This window comes from Canis aureus, chromosome 11, assembly GCF_053574225.1.
Source record: "Canis aureus isolate CA01 chromosome 11, VMU_Caureus_v.1.0, whole genome shotgun sequence".
In the NCBI taxonomy this organism is placed as follows: Eukaryota; Metazoa; Chordata; class Mammalia; order Carnivora; family Canidae; genus Canis; species Canis aureus.
The window spans coordinates 4,058,933-4,082,706 of NC_135621.1; the positions used below are offsets into that span (position 1 = coordinate 4,058,933).

Consider the following 23,774-nt stretch of genomic DNA (forward strand, 5'->3'; position numbering starts at 1 on the left):
CCCGAATGAACGACACCAGGGTCAGGAAGCAGCTCCCATTCCTGGATGGGGTTTTTAAACCCGCTTTTATTAATTAATTGTAAGTAATACAAATATTCCAAAAATATAAACAGACACTTAATGGCGTCCTACATTTCAAGTTTTTGAATACAACAAATTTATCAAACCATGAATCCGTAAGCAAGGTAGTCAGTGTCCCATAGCCCAGTCACAGTGGGAAGCAGACCCCCTGCCTTCCAAATGGCATCTTGAGGGGGAAAGCGGCAGGACATGGAATGTGTCAAATGTGGGGAGACTATAAGCAAAGCTCTTGGGGCCCAGAGAGGAGGGTCTGCCCCAGGGGGTCACACCCTTGCCTTCTCTCCCCTGCTTGAATGAAAGTATTTATTGGCGTTTAAAAAGAAAAGAAAAAAAAAAAGAGACAAAACCAACCCCATTTTTACAAAAAGTGACTGAGGAACAACAGTGGTGACAGACTGAAGAGCTGAAGGGGCAAACAGGCTTACCTTCCACAGACACTTGGCCTGGCTGGGACATGGGGTTCAGGACAGCCTTCCGTGGGTGGGGGCTGCCCTCCTGAATGAGGCTTGGGGAACGGGGCAGGGGCAGATCTGAACGGGATCCATCTCCCAAGGAAGGGCTGCCTGGATAGACTTCCCATGCTTTTAGCACAAAGATGCTTCTGGGCCACTGTTAATAACAGAGGTGAGTTTATACACTTACAAAATGGTCAAAATCTTTGGGAGGCGGGAGGGAACGAAACAGAAGGTCCCGGGTTAACTGGAGGCAAATGTGCTGAACCTCTCTTAGGGTAAAGGCCCCACGGGCCTACAGAGCGTCCCCTCTACAATGTGCAGAGTGGAAACTCTCACCTTGACCGTTTCCAGACTGGTCCTGTGTCCAAAGCTCCCCCTATGAGAGGGACACGAACATCAGGCTTTGGATTTAGAAGCCCAATCAGAGAGACACACTGTGTCCCCGAAGAGGCACCTTACAGACCCGAACGTGGCGGGCATGGCGTGAATCGGGGCTGACCAGGCACAGCGGCCCCCCACCTGCTGAAGACAGCCTTCAACGGCGAGGGCCGGTGGGGAGCCCCAGAACAGATCCTGGGCTAAACTGCTTCCCTCCCAATCGTGCCCTCCTCCAAAACGGAGTCTGGCCAGGTTCCTCCGAGGAGCAAGTTCTGCAATCATCACTTGCCCCTAACACTATGAAACTGGAAACCAGACAGCATATAATGACTTCAGGCTGGCTCCGGTCCACACGGACGGACCCGGTTTAGGTTTATTTGGCCAAGCTCCTTCTCTGCAGAAGGCAGGAGAAGGGGGAAAAAGGGAAGAGGATATTCCTGTTGAGGACCTGCCGACTGGCAGGGCAGGGCACGGTTCTGCCGGGAACAAGGCCTAGAGGGCAGGGGTTTCATGCGGGGGCAGTGGGCAAGCCTGCCCAGCTATCCTGGGCTCCGGGCACGAGGCCCACCGAGGGCTTTCGGACGAGCCTGATTGGAAAGGGGGTGGCACGGGCTCTCCCTTCACCTGGAAAATCACGGAGACCCAAAGAGGGCACAAAGGGTCCTAGGAACTGGATCAGCTTAGAGCCTCTTATTGCTTATTTGGTCAGAAAAACTTGGCTGGGCCCAGAGGGCGGATGTGGCCCAGGGCTAACCCTCAGGGTGGGGGTTGGAGAGAGGCCCCTTCCAGTGTGAGGACAGAGGCCTAGCCAGGACCCTAGGATCCGAAGCTGTCACTCTCCCGCAGGTGGCATCGTTCCTGGCTAGCTCCGGAGTCCTCTTCCCCTGCCTGCTGGACCCCAGTGACCACACATGCTTCAGGGACTCTCTTCCACTGTGACACCACTGACCAAGACCACACAACCTTGGGACAAGTAGGGGAGGTGGTTCCACAGCGCTAGAGGAAGATTCTAGTCGGCCCACTACCACTCAGAACATCAAGCTGCTGCTCCACCGCCTGGTCTGCTCAGAACAGGTCAATTCCTCAGGCTGACCCCGTGTGTGGACACTGAAAAGGATAACAGGGGGGGAGTCCTGAATGGGGGTGTCCTCACCTGAAGCAACTCACAAATGCTTTGTGACCCTTGTCCTCAGTGAAAGCAGAGATGGGGAAAGGAAGTGCCTCCTGCTTCGGAGGGAGGGAGAGTTGTAGGGAGGGAGGAGCGAGGACCTCAGCCAACCCCAGGGGAGCCATAATTAAGGCAGTGATGCTGAGGTGGGGCTCCCTTGTGGGGGGCCCTTGTGCTCCCAACTACAGCAGCACTTCTCCTTTTCCATCCTCAGAAAACTTCTGTTTCGTGGCTCTGTTTTAAAGAATTCGCTACTAAGAAACTCTGGAAGCGAGAGCCACGTGAAGCGCAGGTGTGTGCCGGGCTCGCTCGCACCTGCGACAGGAGGCAGCAGCATATGCGTTACGCTGGCAAACAGAAGATGAGAACACCGTTCCCAGGAAGAGCAGGAACGCCTCAGAGGCCCTGGAGCGACAAAGCAACAGCCAGGAGGGACAAGCCAGGAGCAGAATGAGAGGCACTGCCAGGCCCCGGGGAAGACACAACAGGAAAGAGCCCTGCCCCGGACACAGGAGGGGCCGGGCTGGGGCGCCCTTCCCGGACTTTGGAACAGAAGTCCTCACACCAGCACCAGCAGAGAATCCCTGAAGAGCAGACGGAGGAACACAGTCCCGAGCTCAGCTGATCTATAAGCCAAGGGGACACACATTCATGGTTTGGGGGTTTCCTTCCTCCCTGTACCCCCAAGGCTTCCCACATTCATCTCAGGCCCTGGACTGCAGCTTGGTCAGAAACAAAACAGGCCCAACGCTCTGTGTTTAGAAAGAGAATTTTAAAAGAGTCTAAAGAACGGAAAAGTTACTTGTCCTCCTCCAGGGCGGGGAGAAGACCTCCTTCCCCACAGGTTCGAGGCTATGGCTAGGTGATGAGGAAGGCAGGCCCGGCGCCCACACCTCGGGGAGACAGAGAGGGCCCATGCCAGGCACTCGGCTGGAGGCAGGTGGACCTGATGGCTGCAGGCGCCACTGGTTCTGGAAACAAGCTTTCATCTTTCCAGACGTGTTGTCTTCTGTCTGCGGTAGCTGGCTGGAGAAAGGTTTCAGAAAGGCGTGTGCGTGGGACACCGGAAGGCAGCCTCTGATTCACCCTTTCTCCTTGGCATGAGCCTTCCGACACCGAGGAAAGGCCATGGCTTTGGCAACAGAGCCTTCAACAGTCCTCTCTGGATCGAGCTCAGGGGCTCTCAGGGTGACTGGAGAGGAGACACGCTAACTTGGGGAGTCTCCATCTTTCAGTTTCTCTCTCCACCTGAGACACTTCTATCGTGGGGCCACCACTCAGGGTGAGACACACAGACACACACAGTCACACGGACACACACACACTCACATTTGGGAACCCAACTCAGGAGCAGACAAGCTGTGGGTCTGGGTCTGACACGTGCCCACCTCGCATCTATCCCGTCCTAAAGCCCTGTGCGGCCACTTCTACCCCCAGGCCCCGTTGGGTGAGAGGCTCAGCTTCTGCTCCGTCAGGCTGGTCATAAAGGCACAGTGTAGGAAGGTCCCCTCCTGGGATGGCCATCGCTTGGAGCGGGGAAGGCTAAGGGGCCCGCAGCTGCCCCAGGCTGGTGTAGACATCCTCTGCTCCGCTCAACTCCTCAAAGATGGGGATCAGGTTCAGCAGCTCCGTGTCTGCCATGTCATCGAACCACGACTGCACGGGCACCTGCGGCAGGAAAGGGGTGGTGTCAATCTGACTGCCTCTTCCCCAGGAGGCCGGCAGGGTGCCGCGAGTGTGTGTGCGCGCGCGCACGTGCATGCGTGTGTGTGTGTGTGTGTGTGTGTGTGTGGCACACCTTCCCCTGGGGGTGCCTTCCCCCCCCTTCCCGCAGGCCCCGCCCTCATCAGCTCCCCTCCTACAGGCCCCGTCCCTCCCACAGACCCCGCCCTCCTCTCCAGCCCCGCCCCCATCCTGCAGACCCCGCCCCCCTCTCCAGCCCCGCCCCACCCCCGCAGGCCCCGCCCCTCCCGCAGACCCTGCCCTCCCCTCCAGCCTCACCCCTTCCCGCAGACCCCGCCCTCCTCTCCAGCCCCGCCCCCACCATCCCGCAGGCCCCGCCCTCCTCTCCAGCCCCGCCCCCATCCTGCAGACCCCCGCCCTCCTCTCCAGCCCCGCCCCACCCCCGCAGGCCCCGCCCCTCCCACAGACCCTGCCCTCCCCTCCAGCCTCACCCCTTCCCGCAGACCCCGCCCTCCTCTCCAGCCCCGCCCCCACCATCCCGCAGGCCCCGCCCTCCTCTCCAGCCCCGCCCCCACCATCCCGCAGACCCCGCCCCCCTCTCCAGCCCCGCCCCACCCCCGCAGGCCCCGCCCCTCCCGCAGACCCTGCCCTCCCCTCCAGCCTCACCCCTTCCCGCAGACCCCGCCCTCCTCTCCAGCCCCGCCCCCACATCCCGCAGGCCCCGCCCTCCTCTCCAGCCCCGCCCCCACCATCCCGCAGGCCCCGCCCTCCTCTCCAGCCCCGCCCCCACCATCCCGCAGGCCCCGCCCTCCTCTCCAGCCCCGCCCCACCCCCGCAGGCCCCGCCCCTCCCACAGACCCTGCCCTCCCCTCCAGCCTCACCCCTTCCCGCAGACCCCGCCCTCCTCTCCAGCCCCGCCCCCACCATCCCGCAGGCCCCGCCCTCCTCTCCAGCCCCGCCCCCACCATCCCGCAGGCCCCGCCCTCCTCTCCAGCCCCGCCCCCATCCTGCAGACCCCCGCCCTCCTCTCCAGCCCCGCCCCACCCCCGCAGGCCCCGCCCCTCCCACAGACCCTGCCCTCCCCTCCAGCCTCACCCCTTCCCGCAGACCCCGCCCTCCTCTCCAGCCCCGCCCCCACCATCCCGCAGGCCCCGCCCTCCTCTCCAGCCCCGCCCCCACCATCCCGCAGGCCCCGCCCTCCTCTCCAGCCCCGCCCCCACCATCCCGCAGGCCCCGCCCTCCTCTCCAGCCCCGCCCCCACCATCCCGCAGGCCCCGCCCTCCTCTCCAGCCCCGCCCGCGGGCGGGTCCGACCACTCACTGCATTCTCCGGGTGGAAGATGTAGGAGGCGGGCGAGTTGTCCAGAATGAGGGTTTTCCTCAGGTCCCTTCCCAGGCGGCTGAGGTCCTTGACGTAGCAGCCCTGGTGGAACACGCAGGACTCCCGGAACAGGCGGGCCCGGAACACCCCACACCTGTCCAGCAGGTCGGTCACCGGGTCGGCGTACTGGGAGGAGAGGAGAGGAGGAGAGGGGGTGCTGGGCGCTGACGCCGTCCCGCCCGCCCCTGCCCTGGAGAGGTGCCGCCCGAGGCCCCACCACCCGGAGCTGCCGCACCCGCACCCGCACCGCCTCCCCTCCCACCGCAGGTACCTTGGCCAGGCTGGCAGTGAAGAGCACACATTCAAAGAGTTCCCCCATCCGTCGCAGGAACTCATCCACATAAGGCCTCTTAAGCACATACACCTGAGGGAGGGCAGAGAGGCTTGCTGGGGCCGTGGGGTGGGGGGGCAGCCCCGGACACGGTCACCATCACCGCGTCCACCAACGGCGTCCGGCAGGTGGGCACCTCACTCTGTGGCCCCTACACCCCAACCTCTGGGGCCGTCTGGCTGGACACCTTCTTCCCCACAGGCTGGGGCACTGGTGTCACCTCACCAGGCTTCTGCGGGCTGGACGCCCCACCCTGACCCCGCAAAGGAAGAAACGCACATGCCCGGGTCCCAGAAGCCATCTCTGTTTCAGGCGGCGGACCATCAGCTGCCTCCAGAAACAAGTAATCAAGAATAGGCCTCACAGACGGAAACAGCCTATCCTGGATTACTTGAATCCAGCCACAGCCTCTGTGGGAGCTTCCTGTCCTTGGCTCTGGAGGGGCAGTCTGTCCAGGTCACCAACAGGCAAGGTCACTGGCACTTGTGAAACCTCATGTCCTCACCCAGCTTCTCTGAAATGTGCTAGGGAGAAATGACTCCCTCAGTGACTGCAGGTCGTACACCTTGCACGTCTTGCTCTTGTGTCCCACACCGGTCTGTGTTGCCCAGCCAGCCATCCCTAACGCTCACGTCCACCTTTCAGGATCTTGTACACGTTGGCCTAAAAGGTTCACGGGCCTGCCCCTCCTCACTCCGCATGCTACTGTCTCCAGGATCTTTCCTGCGCACCAGCCTCCATGGGAGTAGAGGCATTCCTTCAAAGCTTCTCATCCATGTGACTCCCTGCTCAATGAACACCTGCCATGCCTCTCTCCCTCCTTGGAGGTGGCCTTAACTGGCCACCAAGTCCCCAGGCCCCTGGTGGCTCTGCAGCAGAAACCCTCTGTTCCAAGTAGCCACAACTTGGCTCCCTTGCATCTGCCACTTCTTCAACCTTTAAAAGGTCCCTTCCCCTCTTCCCGGCTGTTCATCAAGCTTGGCATCTCCTCCCCACTCTTTGCTGAAAACCCACCTTTTGAAGGGAGCCACCCCACAATGTTAATCTCAGCCCTTTTTCAAGATGCATGCTTCTCCCTGTCAAGCCAGGAGTTCACAGTGCATATTGGCCTGTTTGAAAATATGCCTTCATCTTCTCTCTGCAGGCTTCGTACATCTCCATACCCTCAACTGGACTGTGAGGGGCAGCTGCGCAGACCTGGGCAGTCCAAGGGCCAAGCCTGGTCCTGAGCAGGTGCTGGGCCTCAGTAGGGAGGCGGTGGTGTTGGGAACTAAACTTCTAAGGGAGGGACGCCCGGATGGCTCAGTGGTTTAGCGCCTGCCTTCCGCCCAGGGCGTGATCCTGGAGTCCCAGGATCGAGTCCCACATCAGCCTCCCTGCATGGAGCCTGCTTCTCCCTCTGCCTGTGTCTCTTTCTCTCTCCCTCTGTGTCTCTCATGAATAAATCTTAAAAAAAAAAAAATGAAGTTCTAAGGGACATAGGATCGTGGTGACTCCTCAGGGGAACCTCCATCCTCACCCTCCCTATAAGTAACTTTTCTATTTGACCAGGCCATGCCAATAGGTATCAGCGCTACCAGAGCATTGTTCCTGATGTCCTCAACTCCCGGGCCAGTTGGCAGGCCTTCTGGGCAAGCCTTTGGAGTAAATGTTTTCTCACAGTCACCACCACAAGATCCCAGACCGAGCCGGTTATGCAGGGCCAGAGCCTGAGCTTACTTGGATTGAAGTGCTCATTGATAGCATTTCCTGGGGCAGAATCCAGTGCAGGGACCTAAGGGGAGGGGAAGTGGAGACGCTTCACAGAGGAAGAGATGCCAGGGCTGGTGAGGAAGAAAGTCACTAGCTAGACCGAGTGGGTGGGCCAGGAGGAGAGAAGACAGCTAGCCCTGGCTTCCTTGCCAGAACAGGCAGAGACAGCAACTCCTCCAGATTAGTGAGAACGCCATCACTTAGCACTGGCCCCCCTGGCCAGGGGGTGGTATTCAGTAAATGACAGCTATTTCTCTTATTGAGTGACATTTGATTTTAAACACAGCTTGGCTGTAAAGCAAAAAAAAAAAAAAAAAAAAAAAAAAAAAAAGCAGCTAGAAGGGGATGAGAGGCTGATTTTTTTTTTTTTTAAGATCATAAAGCCCTGTGAGAGGTACCAATAAAGGAGAGGCTGAAATTGCAGGAAAGGGACAAACTGATGGAGCAGATTGGAGGGGGCAGAGGACTGCAGGCCTCTGGGCTGGCTGAGGCCTGGCAGGCAGCTCACCTGGTGGGTGGTCCCCTCAATCTCTACAGGCACTACGAAGTCGGCATTGTTGATTGGCTGGAAGGCAGAAAAGTCAATGAGGTCAGCATGGTGGGAAGGAGACAAGAAGCTCCTGCCACAGCCACTGCACTGTCCCCTGGGAGGAGCCAGCAGGAACAGATCTCGGGGACCCCAGGAAGCTCCTCCCACCACCCCATTACAGTATCCCCTCCTGGATTTCCCTGCTTACCACCACCCCCGATTCTACCTGAGAGTCCTAGGGCCTTCCTGAGTTAACCAACACCCTGACCATACGCGAAGTGGGGGGGGGCAAGGTCCAGGGCTGGTTCAGACCCTCCGACAGGGCTGCCCTGTTCAGAGCCCCAGTGGCTCTCTGGGCTGCATGACCAGGGGTAGCCCAAGACTGTCGGCAGCGGCCGAGGGGAGCGGGGATTCCTAATCCACGTTCTTTAGTGCGGCCTCTGAGTACCTGTCATGCCAGCAGGGCCAAAATGCCAGAGGCGCCCAGCTGCAGGTGCACGGAGGAAGAACTCCAGATGTGGAGTTACCTTAAAGGAGCTATGCACAAGGGTTTCATCCAAGTCAATGACCACGCAGATCCTTCCTTGATCTTCCTCTGTCACCTCTGGGAGCAGGCAGGTCCCCGGGATCTGAAACCAGAGCCAGGTTGCTGAGGTCAGCCACCAAGAAAGCCCAAGTGTTCTCCTCAGAACTCTGGGAAGAACTGGGTTCATCGCAAGGTACAGAAAACCCCCAACTTCAACCCAGATGAGGCGCCATCTGAAGGCCGAGAGCTAGAGGAAGAGACAGAAATGGCTTGGCTCCAGCCTCCCACTGGACTACGCAGTGACCTGCATGTTGAGATGCAGGCCAGGGCTGGCATGGGACAGAGGTCAGCTGTCCCCCGAAATCTAATGCCTTGCACAGAATGGGCCCTCAGCAAGTATCTGGGACAATTGGCTCCCCAAGGTGGTGGCAGCTAGGCACTAAGGAATGAGGGCACCACCCTAAGTGATCACGGGGTCTGGGGCTTCTGAGTAATGTACCTTGTTCGATTTACATACCTGATAAAACTGGTACTGGAGGCAGTGGAGCAGATCCGACTGTGGGAGAAGAGGAGGCAGTCAGTGCCAGGCAGCCAATGCTATCCCAGCTAAAGCCCACTGCTTCCACCTCAGGCCTGGAGGATGATTTTTTCCCCAAGACCCCAGCCCCGTGGAAGGGCCTGACATAAAAAAGTGACATTTTTATTAAAGTAAGCTCTATGCCCAACATGGGTCTTGAACTCATGACCCTAAGGCCAAGAGTCTCACGCTCTACTGACGGAGCCAGCCAGGTCCCCTGTAAGTGACTTTTCCTAAGAGCTGGACAGGTAAGGGGGGGGGCAGTGCTGCCTTTCATCACTAGATTTGATGAAGATGAAGGCAGTGTCTCCATCCTCAGTTGCCACTCCCTCTAGGTTGGACAAACTGAGCAACAGGGCACCCCAGTGGCTGACTCAGGGACACGGAATCAGAGGCAGAAGCAAAACTGGAACTCCTCAGCGTGGTGGTTCAACCTCTTGCTGAGTCCTGGAGCCCAAGCTTCCCTTAGAGAACACATGTTTTCTGTACCTTCTTTTGGGGTGGGGAGATACACAGTGCGGGGAGGGTGCTGGGCCCCTACAAAACATCATGTATGCCAGTGTGAACCCACACTGTGGGGTCTGGAACGTGAGGAGAGGCGGAGTACAGAGAGGTCAGAAGGCTTCCCTGGCATTTTGCTAGTAATAAAAATGTTGTGAGGGCTATACAAAGTGATTCGTGTCTTTTTTTTTTTTTGATTCGTGCCCTTAATGGAAGCCCTGAAAAAAAATGAAAATCCTAGCGTTTAGGAAGAGTTAATGTTGGCATTTTAGCATATTTCTTTCAGGTCTGCTTCAGCGGCTTCTACCCGCGATAGGTAATTTCATATTCTGCTTTTTGATTTAATGTTGCAACTCGATACTTTTCCATGTTATTGTGAACTCTGTAAAAATCAATTGCTAAGTAATACTGTCAGACTACACTTTATTAACCCATTTTCCCCTACTGGATAACACACTGACACATACACGTCTTCAGTCTGGTTATGAGAGAGGAAAAGGACAGCAAGGCCTTGATCTTTCTGAGAGAAGTACTCAAGGGCCTTAGGGGCAGGTGGGGTTTTGGTCTGGGCTGTCCCCACCCTTGAGATGCAGACAGACCTTCTGTTCAGCCTGAGGCTCAAAGACATCCATTATCCGCATTATTCTATGACACCCCCCCCCCCCCCCCCCAGGTGGGAGGGCTGGAAGAGGGTGTCCAGGGTGTGGCAGAAATTCAATTCCTTGCTTCCCGGGAAGTCAGGTAACTTGGAAGACAGCTTTGGATAGTACGGACAACAAACATAAGAGCTGCAGCCAGAGACCTTAGACTCTTTAGGAGCCAGTAAGTCTTTGGGGCTACACAAAGCCTCTGGCTCAGTTTCCAGGTGTGTAAGTGGGAATATCTCGTGAACCTCCCAGCAGGGCTGCCCTACAGATAACCTAAGATAATGTATGCAAAGCGCCTTGCAAAGTTCTTGGAACCTGGAAGGTTCTGGCCTGAAGGGGCTCTCAGAAACTCCAGGGAGGGCCAAATGGCCCACATGGCAAAGGGAAGCCAGGAGAGAGGAGATGGACTGCTTTGGGAAAGACAGAGGAGGGGCCTCTGAGCCAGAGACTTTGAGACTTCAGGGCAAACTACGCCGCGGCTGCCGGGGCGCCCTTGCTGGCACCGCACCAGCCTCATCTAGCTACCTTAGCAATGGTGTTGGCTTCCTCCTTGTATGCGGAGAGCTCAGTGGAAGAGCTTGACTGGCCAACATGCTGGGCACGAAAACAGCAGAAAAAGGCCTTGAAGATGTTCCGTCCACGAGGTTTCTTAGGAGAGGACTTGGAGACCAGGCCTAGAGCAGACGGAAGATGAGCCATTAGCTACAGGGCGACTGTCCAAAGGGACCCTGTGCACACATCCCCTCCGAACTGTAAGCCCTGCCGCGACACAGCACATCCGCTCGTCCCGCAGATGACAGACACTGAAGTGCCCAGGCTCATTCCAACATGTCTCTAAAGAGGAAACAGCAGGCTCGCTGGCTTGGGAAATAAGATGCAGAGAAGTTGGTCTTCATCCCATGGCAGGGGAGAGGCACTTGATGAGGGGGCCAGGTCCCGGAGCCGGGGGTCCTGCCGCGCTGCCCCCTGTAGCAGCACAGTGAAGGTACCCTCAACAGTGATGCTGACCAAGGCGAAAATGCCCCCCCCGACAGACCCCAGTTCGCAGAACTAGCTGCTCTAGACAAGGGAGAGACCTAAGGCCCCTTCGTTAGTGGGGCTGCGGTTCTGCTCCCCAGGTGCCGAGTCAGCGGCCGCAGAACGGAGGCCAGGCCGGGGCAACAGGTGAGAGAACTGACACAGCGGCAGCTGCAGGGAGGCGGCCACACTCTCCCTCACCGCCCCGGCCGCACGGGCACCCCGAGTGAACGGGCACGAGGCCTGACCCATAAACCGCGGGCAGGCCAAGCCCCTGGGAGGCACCCTAGGCTGAGGGCCCTGCTTCTAGGCTGCAGCTGCGCGCTCCTGCCCTGCTAATCCAGGCTTTGGAAACACAAGGCCATCTGAACGGGAGGCTTGGCAAGGCGGCCCCAGAAAGGTCAGGCCGGCACGCAGAGCCACGGGCATCACAGATCGCCGGGAAGTGGGCTTCAGAGCACTTTTTGGTGCCTCTTGCTTACAGGAGCTGCCCGGGCGAGCGCAGGAGGTGGTGAGGGCGCCGCGGCCGGGAGGTGGCGCCGCGGGGCCGCTGCGGGAATGCCCAGCCCCGGGCTGTGGGGTGGGAGGGGCCTCGGGGATGGTGCGGCCGGCTCACCCCCCGCGGGGCTAACCCCGGTGCGGGGAAACAGAGGGGATCTGGAAACCCCTGTCCTGGGGAGCGTTGCGGAGGCAAACAGAACCGGCAGCAAGGGCGACTTTCCTGAGCGCTCCCTCCACAAAGGCGGCAGGGGCGACGTGGTGGCCTCCGGGAGGAGAGGCGCAGCCGCCTGCACCCTGGGGAGCGGAGAGCCAAGCCCCATCCCCCAACCAGGGTGACGACCAGGGTGACGACTGGCCACTGAGCGGCGGCGGGGGCTCAGCGCCGCCCAGGACTGCCCGCTTGCTCTGACTCCACTGAAGCCAGGCTTCCTGCAGGTGCAGGCCGCCTTCCCGCCTCAGAGCTCTCGCGCTCCCAGGGGGACAAGCCCCCCAACACTGGCAGGACCCCGAGTGAGCACCAGGCTGTCCCAGCCTCAGCCCGCGGACCCGGTGTCACTCTTGAGCCCTTGGCCCAGAGGGAAGAGCCCAGGTTGCCAGGGCCTGGGGCCGGTGCCTTCCATGCAGGAGCTGCCCCGGCCCCCCCCCCCTCCGCCCCCCGAAGGCCCCTGTGCCCAAGAGCCCAGCCTTAGAGCGGAGCCCAGCACCCGAGAGCAGGACGGGGCACCCCTGGACCTCCCCCAGACCTCCCCGACTCTCCCCGTCCTGCCCGTGGGGCCCACGTTCAACCCCGGGCGGGGGACTCAGGCAGACGCTGACACAAAGCTCCGAGACCAAGCTGAACCACCCCTTTTCCTTTGGTTTATGGTTTCTCCACGCAGAACCACAATCAGAGGCTTAACCCGGGCACGGAGTCTTTCTTAAAAGGCCACACAGCCCGAGCCTTTCCTGAAGAGAGGCCGTCAAGAATGCTCTCGGCATCTCGGTGACAGGCGCTGTGAAGGCTGAGTAATCCCGAGAGGCAGGGGTGTGACAGGGGCAGCTGGCCGGGGCCACGGGGAGGCCTCGCGGTGCCCACTGCGGGAGGCCCAACAGGCAGAGGCGGTTCAGCCAGAGATGGAGCCGGCCCGGGGCTGGGGGGGGGCGGGGGGGCTTCACAGCTCGGTTTGGACTCAGCAGGTGACGCAGGTCTTCTCAAAAACACGAAGTCACCAGCAGCCCCCGGGGCCTCAGAGACCACAAACGCCTTGACCCCTCTGGAGCACAGAGTGTGGGCCTGCGGAGGGACCGCGGGCCATGGCAGCAAGGTCAACACCCCACAGGTCCTCAGTCCTTCCCGGGCTGTCTGTGCCCCTGCCTTTATGGACGCTGCCTCTGAGCATCCATCACGGCCTCTTTAGCCTCCCCCCAGCACAGCTGCCTCCCCGCGGGGCCTGCAACGGCCTCGGCCGGGCACATTCAGCAGCCAGGGCCTGCGCAGAGCAGCTGCTCGGTGGCTGTGACCGCTGAGTGGCCCAGGGCCTGTCGTTTCTACAGAGCCAGGACCTGTGGAAGCCTTCACCAGGGGGCAACGGCCCGGGGGGTTGGAAACAGGGAAGCCTCCTTTCTGCGGCAGGAAGGTGCTGAGCACGGGCCACTCGGTCCTTCTGGGCCTCGGTCATGTTTACTGTGAACTGAGGATGCGCCAGCCCTGTATGAGGACACTTGCATCGTCGCCGCACATAATCCTCACTACAGACCCATCCGTAGGCACGGACTCCCCATTTCACAGAAGGGAAACCAATGCAGAGAGAGAGCACACGGGATCTGAACCCAGATCCGCCAGGAGTCTGACCCACTGCCCCCACCCCCGCCCGCCGGCCCTGACGGCTCCGGGGGATCATGTATCTTTATTCCTACAACACTCGGGCAGCGGTGGGGGTACGCTCAGTCTCTCAGAATGTTTGCTCCTCTCTAGGCTAGGAAAGTAAAGGATGAGTTTGGGGCCCAGCACCCTTCCCAGCTGTCCTCCTGGGTGGGCCATGAAAGGTGCAAGGGGTAAAGCAATTCAAGGCTCTGGGATTCCACTCCAGGGCTGGCTTCACCCCATCCCACCCTGCCCCTGCTCTGACAGGTACCTCTGGGAAATCAAGAGGACAATGGGGGAGGGAGAAGGGTAGGGACTGGAGACAGGAGCTTTGGCCAAAGACCTGCTTTGTTCGGTGGCTTTAAGGGTGAGCGGGAACATTCGTCAGAGTGGGATCTGAAACTGGTGTCAGAGAGCCTTTCAGAGGGCTCCTCCAGTGTCGTGTCCGACAGCCAGGTGCAGGCCACCCCCGACCCCTCCGCTCCGTGTGTGATGCAGAGGCGCACCGGCCCCCCTCCCAGGACAGGAGCACCGGGCACAAGAGGATTTACAGGCTGCGTATGGTCTCCCAACCAGGGAGGGCAGGGTTCCACTGGGTGCCATGGAGCCCCGAACCAGCTGCTCCCCTCCTTCAGCCCTCCTGCTACCGCGCTTTGTGGACGCCCCTCCTCTCCTGGCCAGCTGCTGACGCGCACCTGCTCTCTCGGCTCCCAACATCTGGCGAGGACCAGCCAGACCTCGTGAGGGGAGCTCTGGCTTATGGGTCAGGTCGGGGTAGCTGAGAACCGGGAAGCCAGGCCGCTCCCCCAGGTCCCTGCTGGAGGCTTCCCAGAGCCGGGCGGGGCTGGGGCTCACCTGACCGCAGCCTCTGTGAGCCCTGCCGTCCTCCTCCACTACTTGCGATGACACCCCAGCCTGACTCCCCAGTGGAGGGGCAAACAGTGACGCGCTGTGCGACGAAAGCTAAGTGCTGGGCTCGTTTTAACTATCTGAGGGGAGAGGACCACTAGTTAGCAACAACGGGACCTGGCCGGATGAGGCCGGAGGAGGCCAGCGGCAGGGGACCCCCCCACCCCCAGCATGTGCAGCTGGAGGAGAGAGGATGAGCGCAGGGGGCCGGAGGAGCGTGATCGTGAGCAGTTCCACGGGTGGGAATTGCCCCTCCTCTCGCATCCACTAGGAAGCCGCGGTCTCGGGCTGGCAAACACCCCGGCTACCCTCTGCAGGCACAGGGCCACCTCCCCTCCAGCCACCGCCGCCGCCTGCCAGTGTAGGAGCCCGTGCGAGGAGGGGCGGCGCGGGCACCCGCAGACCGAGGGCTGCCTTTGCCGGGCCGACACTATTTTTAACCTTGTTCTGAAGGTCAGGTTCAGACACCACTGTTGCCAACGCCACAGCCTCGCGTCCCAGCAAAGGAAGTCCTCGGGTCTGCCTGGGAGGGGCAGGCAGGCCCGCAGGCCGGGCAACAGCCCGCTCAGGCGAGGCCGCCTCCTCGGTTCCCTCCTGGGGCGGCCTTCCCTCCATTTCCCATCCCCCGAGCAGAGGCTCCGGCGTGGCCATCACTATAAAATGGCCTCTCCGAGGGGCCTCCCTCCCCCAGCCGGCGCAGGAAGGAGAGTATTTGGAGCATTTCCGGCCCTTCCTGGCCAGCTGCCTGGGCCCAGCGGCCAAGACACGTCTGACGGGGGCTCCCCGCAGAGGCGGCCTCCCAGGCCCGCGGCGAGCACAGGCCGCCCGCGCCAGGTGGATGGAGGGGCACCCCGGGCACAGGTGGGCAGCAGGGGGGGGGGGGGGGGGAGGGGCAGGCCGCCAGTCCCGCTCAGCTCAGCCCCGCTCCACTCCGGAGGCTCCGAAGGGCAGTTCAGCCAGGCTGTCTGGCTCCCACAGCGCACTGTGCATGCTCCCCGCCGCCAGCATCCAGGCCCTTCTCCCGGGGCTGGGTCTCCGTTAGCCCCGTCTCTGGGCAGGAGGGCTCCCTGCGTCTCCTGCTTCTAAGAAAGAAGGGCTTTTTTCAGTCCCGGGGCCTATAGGCCACCTGCAGGGTGCGGCTGGGGTCACAAGCTGCCCGCCCCTGCCTTTTCCCAGCCCCCTTTGGCAATCTGGTCCCCTCATCTCAACACCGAGCTTTGATTTTAGGGACATTCCCTTCAGAAGGACTTGCTTTGGGACCAGGGGATTCTGGGCAACTTCTAAAACATGATCAAGATACCCTATCACTCAGCCTTTATACAAGTTATTGCCCAAACGCCCTCCTAGGCGGCTCTAATAGACTTTAAAATCCTACTTCAAAAATGTGCTGGGGGGATCCCTGGGTGGCGCAGCGGTTTGGCGCCTGCCTTTGGCCCAGGGCGCGATCCTGGAGACCCAGGATTGAATCCCACGTCAGGCTCCCGGTGCATGGAGCCTGCTTCTCCCTCTGCCTATGTCTCTGCCTCTCTCTCTCTCTCTGTATGACTATCATAAACAAAAAAAAAAAAAAATTAAAAACGTGCTGGGGTGGGGCTGGCGTGCCCAGAAGCAACAACAGGTCCTGGACTAGGGATGGAGGGGCCGCTTCCTCACACGTGGCAGCAGCAGGCTCGGCCCCCAGGCCCAGTGGGCTCTCCGTGGATGTCAGGGAGCGATCAATGGCCCAGAGTGACAGCTGAGACAGACCAGAGATGCCAGCCAGGAGAGCCCAGAGGGCTGGATCCTGCTCCTGCCTCTGCCGGAGGCCTCGCCCCAGCATGCCAGCTAGGGCAGAGACGTCATTGCGGGGGGGGGGGGGGGGGGGGGGGCGGGCGGGCGGGCAGTTGGAAACCACCCCATCCCACCCCTCGAGCCTCCCTCTCCCCAGAAGGAGGTGCCGAACAGGTCCCTCGGGAGGCTGGGAGGCTAAGAGAAACCTGTCAAGCAGGACACAGACACCTTCTTGGTGGCTGTTGAGGCCCTTGCTTTGGCTCTGGCTGACTCCTGGAATGCCTGATTTGGTAGAAAGCCACGAAGAATCTAGTACCTCTTCCCCCTCCGGTTACGTAGGCCCGCTTTTGGTGACTCCCGCACGAGTGAGATGCAGAAAGAGAGCGGTGAAGGCACAGGACAAAGGGACCCTCAACCACCTCTCCTCCAACCAGTGAACAATAGAGTGCTTACACAAAGTGCTGTGGACTTGGGTTTCAATCCTGACTCTACCACAGAGGTGTGTGGCCTTGGGCCTCAGGCTCTTCATCTGTAAAATGGGAAGACTAAATACCTACTCCACAGAGCTTTGGGAATTATAGGAGCCTTAGGGCCTGGCCTGTCATTAAGCACAGGGTACTTTCATAGCCTACCCTCAGTCTCAATCTCCAAATGTTCACACTGGTCATAGAGATTTCTTCTCATTCCAGAGGACGTGCAGAGGTGGTAGCAGGGCCAAACCTAGGAACTGACCTTTTCTGGGACTCCACAAAAATGAATCACAGTCTGTCTCCATCACACACGCACACTCTCTCTCTCTCACTGAGGTTGGCCAACCAGTTCCTTCTTCCTCCAGTGGCTGGTCTCTGCAGAAGGACTGGAAGAAGTCAGCCAGGGAGTCTGTCCTACCACACCTCTCAGCTTCACCTGGATCAGCCAACCAGTGTAGGTGTGTCCACTTGAGAAAGCAGTGAGCCAGAAGTCAAGAAACTAGCTGTTGCCCCACTTCAGCCTCTCAAACAGCGCTGTGGTCTTGCCTAAGGCACAACCTCTCTGTGGCTCAGTTTCCTCACAGGCCAGTGGGAGAAGGTCTATATTAGGGGATCCCTGGGTGGCTCAGCGGTTTAGCGCCTGCCTTTGGCCCAGGGCGCGATCCTGGAGTCCTGGGATCAAGTCCCATGTTGAGCTCCCGGAATGGAGCCTGCTTCTACCTCCTCCTGTGTCTCTGCTTCTCTCTCTCTCTTTCTATCATAAATAAATAAATAAATCTTAAAAAAAAGAAAGTCTACATTATAGGGTCCCTTACAAGGTGGTTTCAGCTTACCTGGAGCTTGCACTATTAAAAAGTGGAATGCACAATGCCAATGAGAGGCAGTGTAGGTCCTGGTTAAGGCTCGACTCTGGAGTCCGGGTCCTGGCTGACACTAGCTAGCTGTGTAGCCTTGGACAAGGTGCTTCAGCTCTCAGCAGAGGTTTCCTCATCTGGGAAGCAGGGATTAATTACTATCTCACAGGTCACTGTAAGGATTAAGTGAGATACTAGATATAAAAAGCTAGGAAGAGTATCCAGCCCATGGTAAGTGCTCTAGAAATAGTCTGTGATCTCTCCTGGGGGAGAATCGTTACTCTGTTCACACTCAGAAAACTTCAGGAGCCCCCTTTAGGAGCCACAGGATCTTTAACAAACAGCTAAACTGGATCCCTCCAGGGGACGCTTTCTGCTCTGGGCTAAGCAGGCAGTTGGGGCCACTGCTGTGTTTACCTGGCTCTTCTCCAGGGACACTTGTCAGAATCATAGGGAGCGTTTGGAACACACACATGCCTGGCCCACCTGCTCCGGCTCTGATTCAGCAGCACCCAGGTAGGGCCTATATTTTTAGTAAGCGTCACAGGAGATCCTGATGTGTGTCCCTGGCTGCGGGCCAATGCCTAAAGGTTGCCCGTGATCCTTGACTAACCCTTCCGGGATTGAAGAGTGCTTCAGCCAGTGTCCCCTTGGTCCCTTTCCCCACCACATCTCACTGGCTGTGTTTCTGTCAGTCCCAGAGGACTTGTACCCCAGGGTCTGGTTCTCCTTTCTAGGAGTACTTGCTCTATCACTGAGTCAAAAGACCCAAGGCTGCTGTCCCCTCTTGCAGGGCCCTGTTCCTGTGGAGGAGGGGCCCCAGCCCCATTCTGCTTTAGGAACAGAGGAGCTGGGATCCATCATACTGGGAAGGCATTTCCACAGGCCTGTGTTCTACGATTTGAGCCTTCCCATGAATCTGCTTGGCTCTCACTGGGAATGGGGCCACACTTGTTCCCTGAGAACAGTGCGGGTGGGGGAGAGCAAATTCTACAGAATGCAAAAGCTAGTCATACATCGAGAAAAGTATAGAATAAAAAGAGAATAAGGGCAGAGTATGATTATAGGGGGCAGAGGGGAGGACTAGGAGCACCTGCAAAGGGAAAGGAAATGTCAGGAGGTCTATTCAAAGATCAAGTTCAAGGCCAACCCCTAGAATAGCTGACCCATAAAACAAGACATCAGCAGCTCCTGCCTGGAGGGAGGCTGGGTGCTCCCTGGAGTACCCATTCTGTAGTAACAGACCTGGTGCAGGCACACAGACATGAGAGGGCTGGGCATTTTGCTGGACAAAGAAACCCTGTTCTAGTTGGCCTCTGGTCCGGAGAAGCTTCCAGTTCTAAGTCAACTTCTCCACTTTGATTTCTACCAGTTCCTTTATAAGAGTTACACGTTAATGAGCTCATCTACATCCCAGTTGGGAATTATGCCTCCATTTCAGAAGAGGGAGGGTATCATGTCGGCCACACCCAGCCCCATGACCCCAAGACAAGTGAGTTCATTCTGTGCTTCGCAAGCAAGCTGGCCCGAGACAGGATAAAAAGCAATTTAATGCCGCTTTTGTGCTTTCTCAATGTTGCACCCCGAAACCAAAGCAGCAAAGACATAGCTTAAGAACATCAATTTCTCTTCAAAACCCCAGTTTTTTAATCTCTCTCCTTGTTACTAGAATTCCCTAAAAGAAATGTGAATCTCCTTGGGCCCATTAACTCTCAAAGCAAACACAGCCAGGGTGAGCGTGCAGCACAGAGTTGGCTCAAGCGTTCATTATATCCATTTCTGAAAGGCTGAGCAACTGCTTTAGAAGGTTTAGGCTTCAGAGACTCTCACAGGAGGTGCGCGGCCCCCTGGCCTCCTCCCACCGGTACCCAAATGCCCCGGCACCAGGCAGGGCTGCAAATGCCCCAAGGCGCATGCTACTCGCATTAGTGCAGATAAAATCCCATCCCAAGTCACACTGGTACACAGAAAGGGTCTGCGCAGCAAGGCTGTTTGCAAGCCTCAGAGGTTGATCCTTCCAGAAGGCCCAAGCCCCCACACATCAGTGTCCCCTCTGACCCCCAGCCACCTGTCTTTAACAATAAAAGCCACATGACCCTGTGCTGTTTGCACTGTGTCCTTGGGGGGAAGGAGGAACAGAGTGGTGGTCTAGCTGCGTAAAAAAAAGAAGGGACAGTTCTCAATCACCTCCTAAGTACTAGGCATTAGGGAGTGGAAAAATCAACATTTCTATTTCACAGATAAGTCACTCCAAACACTAAAATGATCTGTTAAATCTCGCCATGAATAGGAAAAGTAGGGATGTGCACCAGGCCTGAAGCAACTAACTCTGCTCCTGGAACAATTCTCTGAAGTAACAATGAACACTTTGCCTGGGCCCCCACCCCTTCCCATTTCAGCCAATCAAACAGCAAACCTCTCAAGATGGGGATAAAGACACGAGCCTAAATTACCCAAAAGCTGGCAGGAAGAAGGTGGAGAAGGGGAAGGGATATATATCTATCCCTAAGTACGTGTGCATTTACAGATCGTCTGTCTTTCCCGTTTCCTTCCTGCAGTCCTCCACAGAAAGGCACCATTCACCTTGGCTTTGGGTTGATGGGCCCTCGCCGGCAGTCACCGTTCTGGCAAAGTCCACTATCATAGCGGATGTGGATGTTCCCACGGAGGATGAACCCGCCTTGCTGTAAACCCCGACAGCTGAGGAGGGAGGAGACAGGACTCCCCCCGCCCCCCCCCTGCCAGCTCCGAAGGCTGGTTCAGGGGCTTGCAAAGTCCTGCTCCCCTGAGAGTTCTGCAAGTCAGAGGCAGCAGCAGAAGCACAAGCTGCTTGGGATGTTAGGAATTTACCAACTTTGGGGCGGAGTTAGCAGCTCTCTCTGGGGCTCTCCCCGAGGGAGCAAACACAGCCTCTGGGTCACCCCCCAGGCCCTACCCCCTTCCAAGATGGAGGAAAAACCCCAAAGGAGACTTGAGAGGAGCCACACAGGGGCCAAGACCGCCCCCTGCGCGCCCACAAAGGGTGAACTAAGGAAGGGAGCCCCAACAACACCTGTTCTAAGCTTTTCAGGTGAAGGGCTGACCTACAACGACAATGAAAGATGTCTGAGCTTTTTCATGAGAAAATAAGGCAGAATTTCTCCCTGATGGAAAGAAAGCAAGAGCTAGAAAAACTCACCTTCACCCTCTTAGGGATGGTCAGCCACTGGCACCTGTGCAGTCTGACATATAAGAAGCCAACTCAGGGCAGCAGGATTCCTCTCTCCCTGAGAGGAAGGGTCATTGGGTCTCACGGAAAACAAAAAGGGTTCTGCCCCCTGCCCCACCCAGGACCCGCGGGTCACAATGAGCTCTGGATGAGGCTGCCTCCACCCTCTCACCTCACACGGGGAGGTTACAGGGTTGGTCCTGTTTTCTCAGCTCCCCCCATCCAACTCCAAAGCTCCGGCACCACCTCCCAGCAATGGGGTTACACCCTCGTATGGGGCTCTAATAAATAGCCATTTTCTGGCCAAACTGATATTAACTTTTCTTTTCTACTTTTGATGTTACACACAAGCCTGTCCTTGCTGTACCAGGAAGCCATTTCACCCATCTGTCTGGGAAGATGATCCAATTTTGGTCCTTTTATCATCAATGCTTTCAGTAACTTTGTTTTACTTCCCTTACTGTAATTACTTTTGAATCATCAACACACCCAGACAGCCTTAAAGCTCCAAGAACAGGATGCTAAAAAGGAAAAAAACAAAACAAAAACAAAGAAACAACCCTGCAATGGCAAACTACTTCACTAAAAGTCACCCAGACTAGGAAAAATTTGGCTTTTTCTAGAAATTTACTTCTTAATAACTGCCTCACACCCCTTCCCCTTTTTCCAAAGGGAGGCAGGGCATAGAGATGGGATGCTGGAGGTAGGGGGGGTGGCACAGCAGCAAGGAACTAACTCCTAAAGGAGATCATTAAAACATCTACTCCCCACCCCTGCTTTAAAAAAAAAAAAGGGATGCAGGATTTGTAAATAATGAGACTCAGAAAGTTGGCTTGCTGGTTGCTGGGTGCCCAAGCGGCCCGGGAAAATAGTATGTCTTCTCTGGAATGCAATCAAATTACATGGAGGGAGGGAGGCGGAGACGGGGGAGAGGGGGAGGGGGGGGAGAGGGGGAGGGGGGGGAGAGGGAGAGGGGGAGAGAGAGAGAGAGAGACCCATGGCTGCTGGCTTGAGAATTCAGATTCCTCCACGGATAAGTCTGAAGGACAAACCACACACAAAAAAGAAAACAAAAAGCGGAACTCCAAGAAAATCCAACCAACATCGGCGACTGAGCACTGTCAAGAAGCCAGCTGCTCTGCTTCCTGCTGTCATCTATTCTGTTCCCCCCCCCCCCACACTAGCCCTGCTGGCTGAAACTTCCAGCTGATGTGTGAGATGCCCCTTCAGCAATCCTGCTCTCACTCCTGGTGGTGTGAGTCCCTCGCCAGGACGGCACCCTCCAGAGGCACCCTCCAGAGCCGCTTCGACAGGCGGACCAGAGCAGGGAAGCACGCGATCGTTCTTCCCTTCTTTCCACTCGTCACTAACAGGGACCCCTCTGGAATCTTCCACACCTCAATCTCCTCACTTCTGGCTGCCTCCTGGAGTCTTTTCTTGGGCTGAGATTGGGAACAGGCAGGAGTCAAGTTCTCAACACAGGAAGCCTCCCCGTTCAGGCCTCAGCACAGCTGGGCAGCCAGCAGAGGTGAGGTTGCCCCTGGGGTCACAAGGCCTAGTCAGTGATGCAGCCAGGAGAGCAAGGGCTTTTTGGGAGGCTGGGATCTGACTAGGCAAGGCTCCCCCCTCCTCAGGGCAAGCTTATTTAAGAAGGGGCCAGCAACGCAGGAAGCATCCGCTGCCCCTCCACCCACTCCACTCCAGGAATGGGAAAGGCTGACACCACAGCTGCCTTGCCCCTAGGCAAGTTGGGGGAGCTACTTGGGAACTGAACCCCAGGAATAAGCGACCTGCTGACTAATGTTTCCAAATAGGGGGATGTGGGCCACAGTGAGGAGCCACAGCTGACACCCGCCCCCCGCACCAGGGTCTAGGCCTCAGTATGTTCAACTGCGGTACTGACCCTGCGCATCCTATCCTGGGTGGGCCAGCGAAGGGCAGGAAGGCTCCGGATTTGGTACGAGGAGCCTGCTCTCCCCTGTCTGGGGGGAGGGGGGTGAGTTCTCCAGAAACAGCCCTCCCGCAACCCAAACAAACAAAAACAACAGAACACCCAACACTAGTCCTTACTCCCTACGAAAATTCTGTCCGCTATTTTGGACACATTCCTCAAGGCTCGAGGAGGAGCGTGGGGGAGGGGAAAAGAGTTTCGGGGCTTGCAGCGACCCAACTCCGGGACTCCGCGCGCCCCCGCGGGGCCTCGGCCCGGCCGCTGCCGTCCGCGCCCCCCCGCGCGGCTCCGGCCCTCGGAAGGCGGGGGCGCGCGCCGCTGCCCACGGAGCACTCGCACTTTTGCGCTGCGCGGCTCCGAACCACGCCGGGGCCGATGCCATCCGGCGCATTATGTAACCAGGGACACGGCTCCCGGGCTAAACAAACGCGGCTCTGTGTGCAGCCGCGGCCCCGGGGAGGCGCGCCGGGGCGGGGAGGGGCCCGCCGGGCCTCGGGGTCGGGCTCGCAGGCTCCGCCACGCCGGCAGGACGCGGCCCAGGGCCCCGCGGCCCCCGCCCGGCCCCTCCCCCGCGGCCGCCCCCGCCTCCGGGCGGTGAACTTGGTCCCGAGTCCCGCGGGACGCGGTCGCCGCCCGCAGCCGGAGGGCCCCGCGCCGCCTCCCGCCCGCCCACCTCCCGCCTCCCGCCTCCCGCCTCGCGCCTCCCGCCTCGCGCGGGGACGGGCGCCGCTCGGCGGGGCTGCCCGCCGGGGGCGGCGGCGCTGGCCGGGGTGACAGCTGCGCGGGGCGCGCCCCTCCCCCCGGCCGCCAGGAGCCGGGCCCCGCGCGGCCCCCGCGGGGTCTGGGCGCGGACCGGGCCGCGGGCGCGCGCGGGCGGGGGGTCGGGTCGGGGTCGTGCGAGGTCGGGGACCGGCCGCGGCTCCCGGGCGGGGCCAGCCCCCCACCCGGCCGGGGGCGACGCAAAGTTTTGGGAAGTTGCTGCCCCTACCTTGCTTGGCGAGCACCAGGGCGTCTTCCCTCCGCGCCTGGGTGATGATGGAGCCGTGTTCCATCTAACAACCCCGCGGGCCCGGGCTGGCTGCGCGGGGGGCCGGCGGGCGCGCAGGCGGGGCTGGGCTGGGGGCCTGGGCGGGGGCCCGCTCCGGCTCCGGCTCCGGCTCCGGCTGCGGCTGCGGCTGCGGCTGCGGCTCCGGCTGCGGCTCCGGCTGCGGCTGCGGCTCCGGCTCCGACGCTCGCGCTCCCA

At 59.0% G+C, this 23,774-nt stretch overlaps 1 protein-coding gene across 2 annotated transcripts; it reads right to left on the bottom strand.

The window, feature by feature from the left end:
• Positions 1-33: 33 nt before the first annotated feature.
• Positions 34-23,679, bottom strand: CTDSP2 (CTD small phosphatase 2). 2 transcript variants are annotated; one of them, XM_077913600.1, is made up of 8 exons: positions 23,520-23,679; positions 10,534-10,682; positions 8,801-8,839; positions 8,285-8,386; positions 7,737-7,793; positions 5,417-5,509; positions 5,086-5,271; positions 34-3,750 (listed from the first exon to the last, which is right to left on the bottom strand). In XM_077913600.1, the coding sequence occupies exons 1-8, from the start codon at positions 23,581-23,583 to the stop codon at positions 3,625-3,627; spliced, it is 816 nt and encodes a 271-aa protein (XP_077769726.1). In that variant the 5' UTR covers positions 23,584-23,679; the 3' UTR covers positions 34-3,624. The 2 variants fall into 2 exon arrangements, with proteins under 2 accessions (XP_077769726.1, XP_077769727.1); XM_077913601.1 differs by lacking the exon at positions 23,520-23,679 and adding an exon at positions 19,956-20,031.
• Between the last annotated feature and the right edge of the window lie 95 nt (positions 23,680-23,774).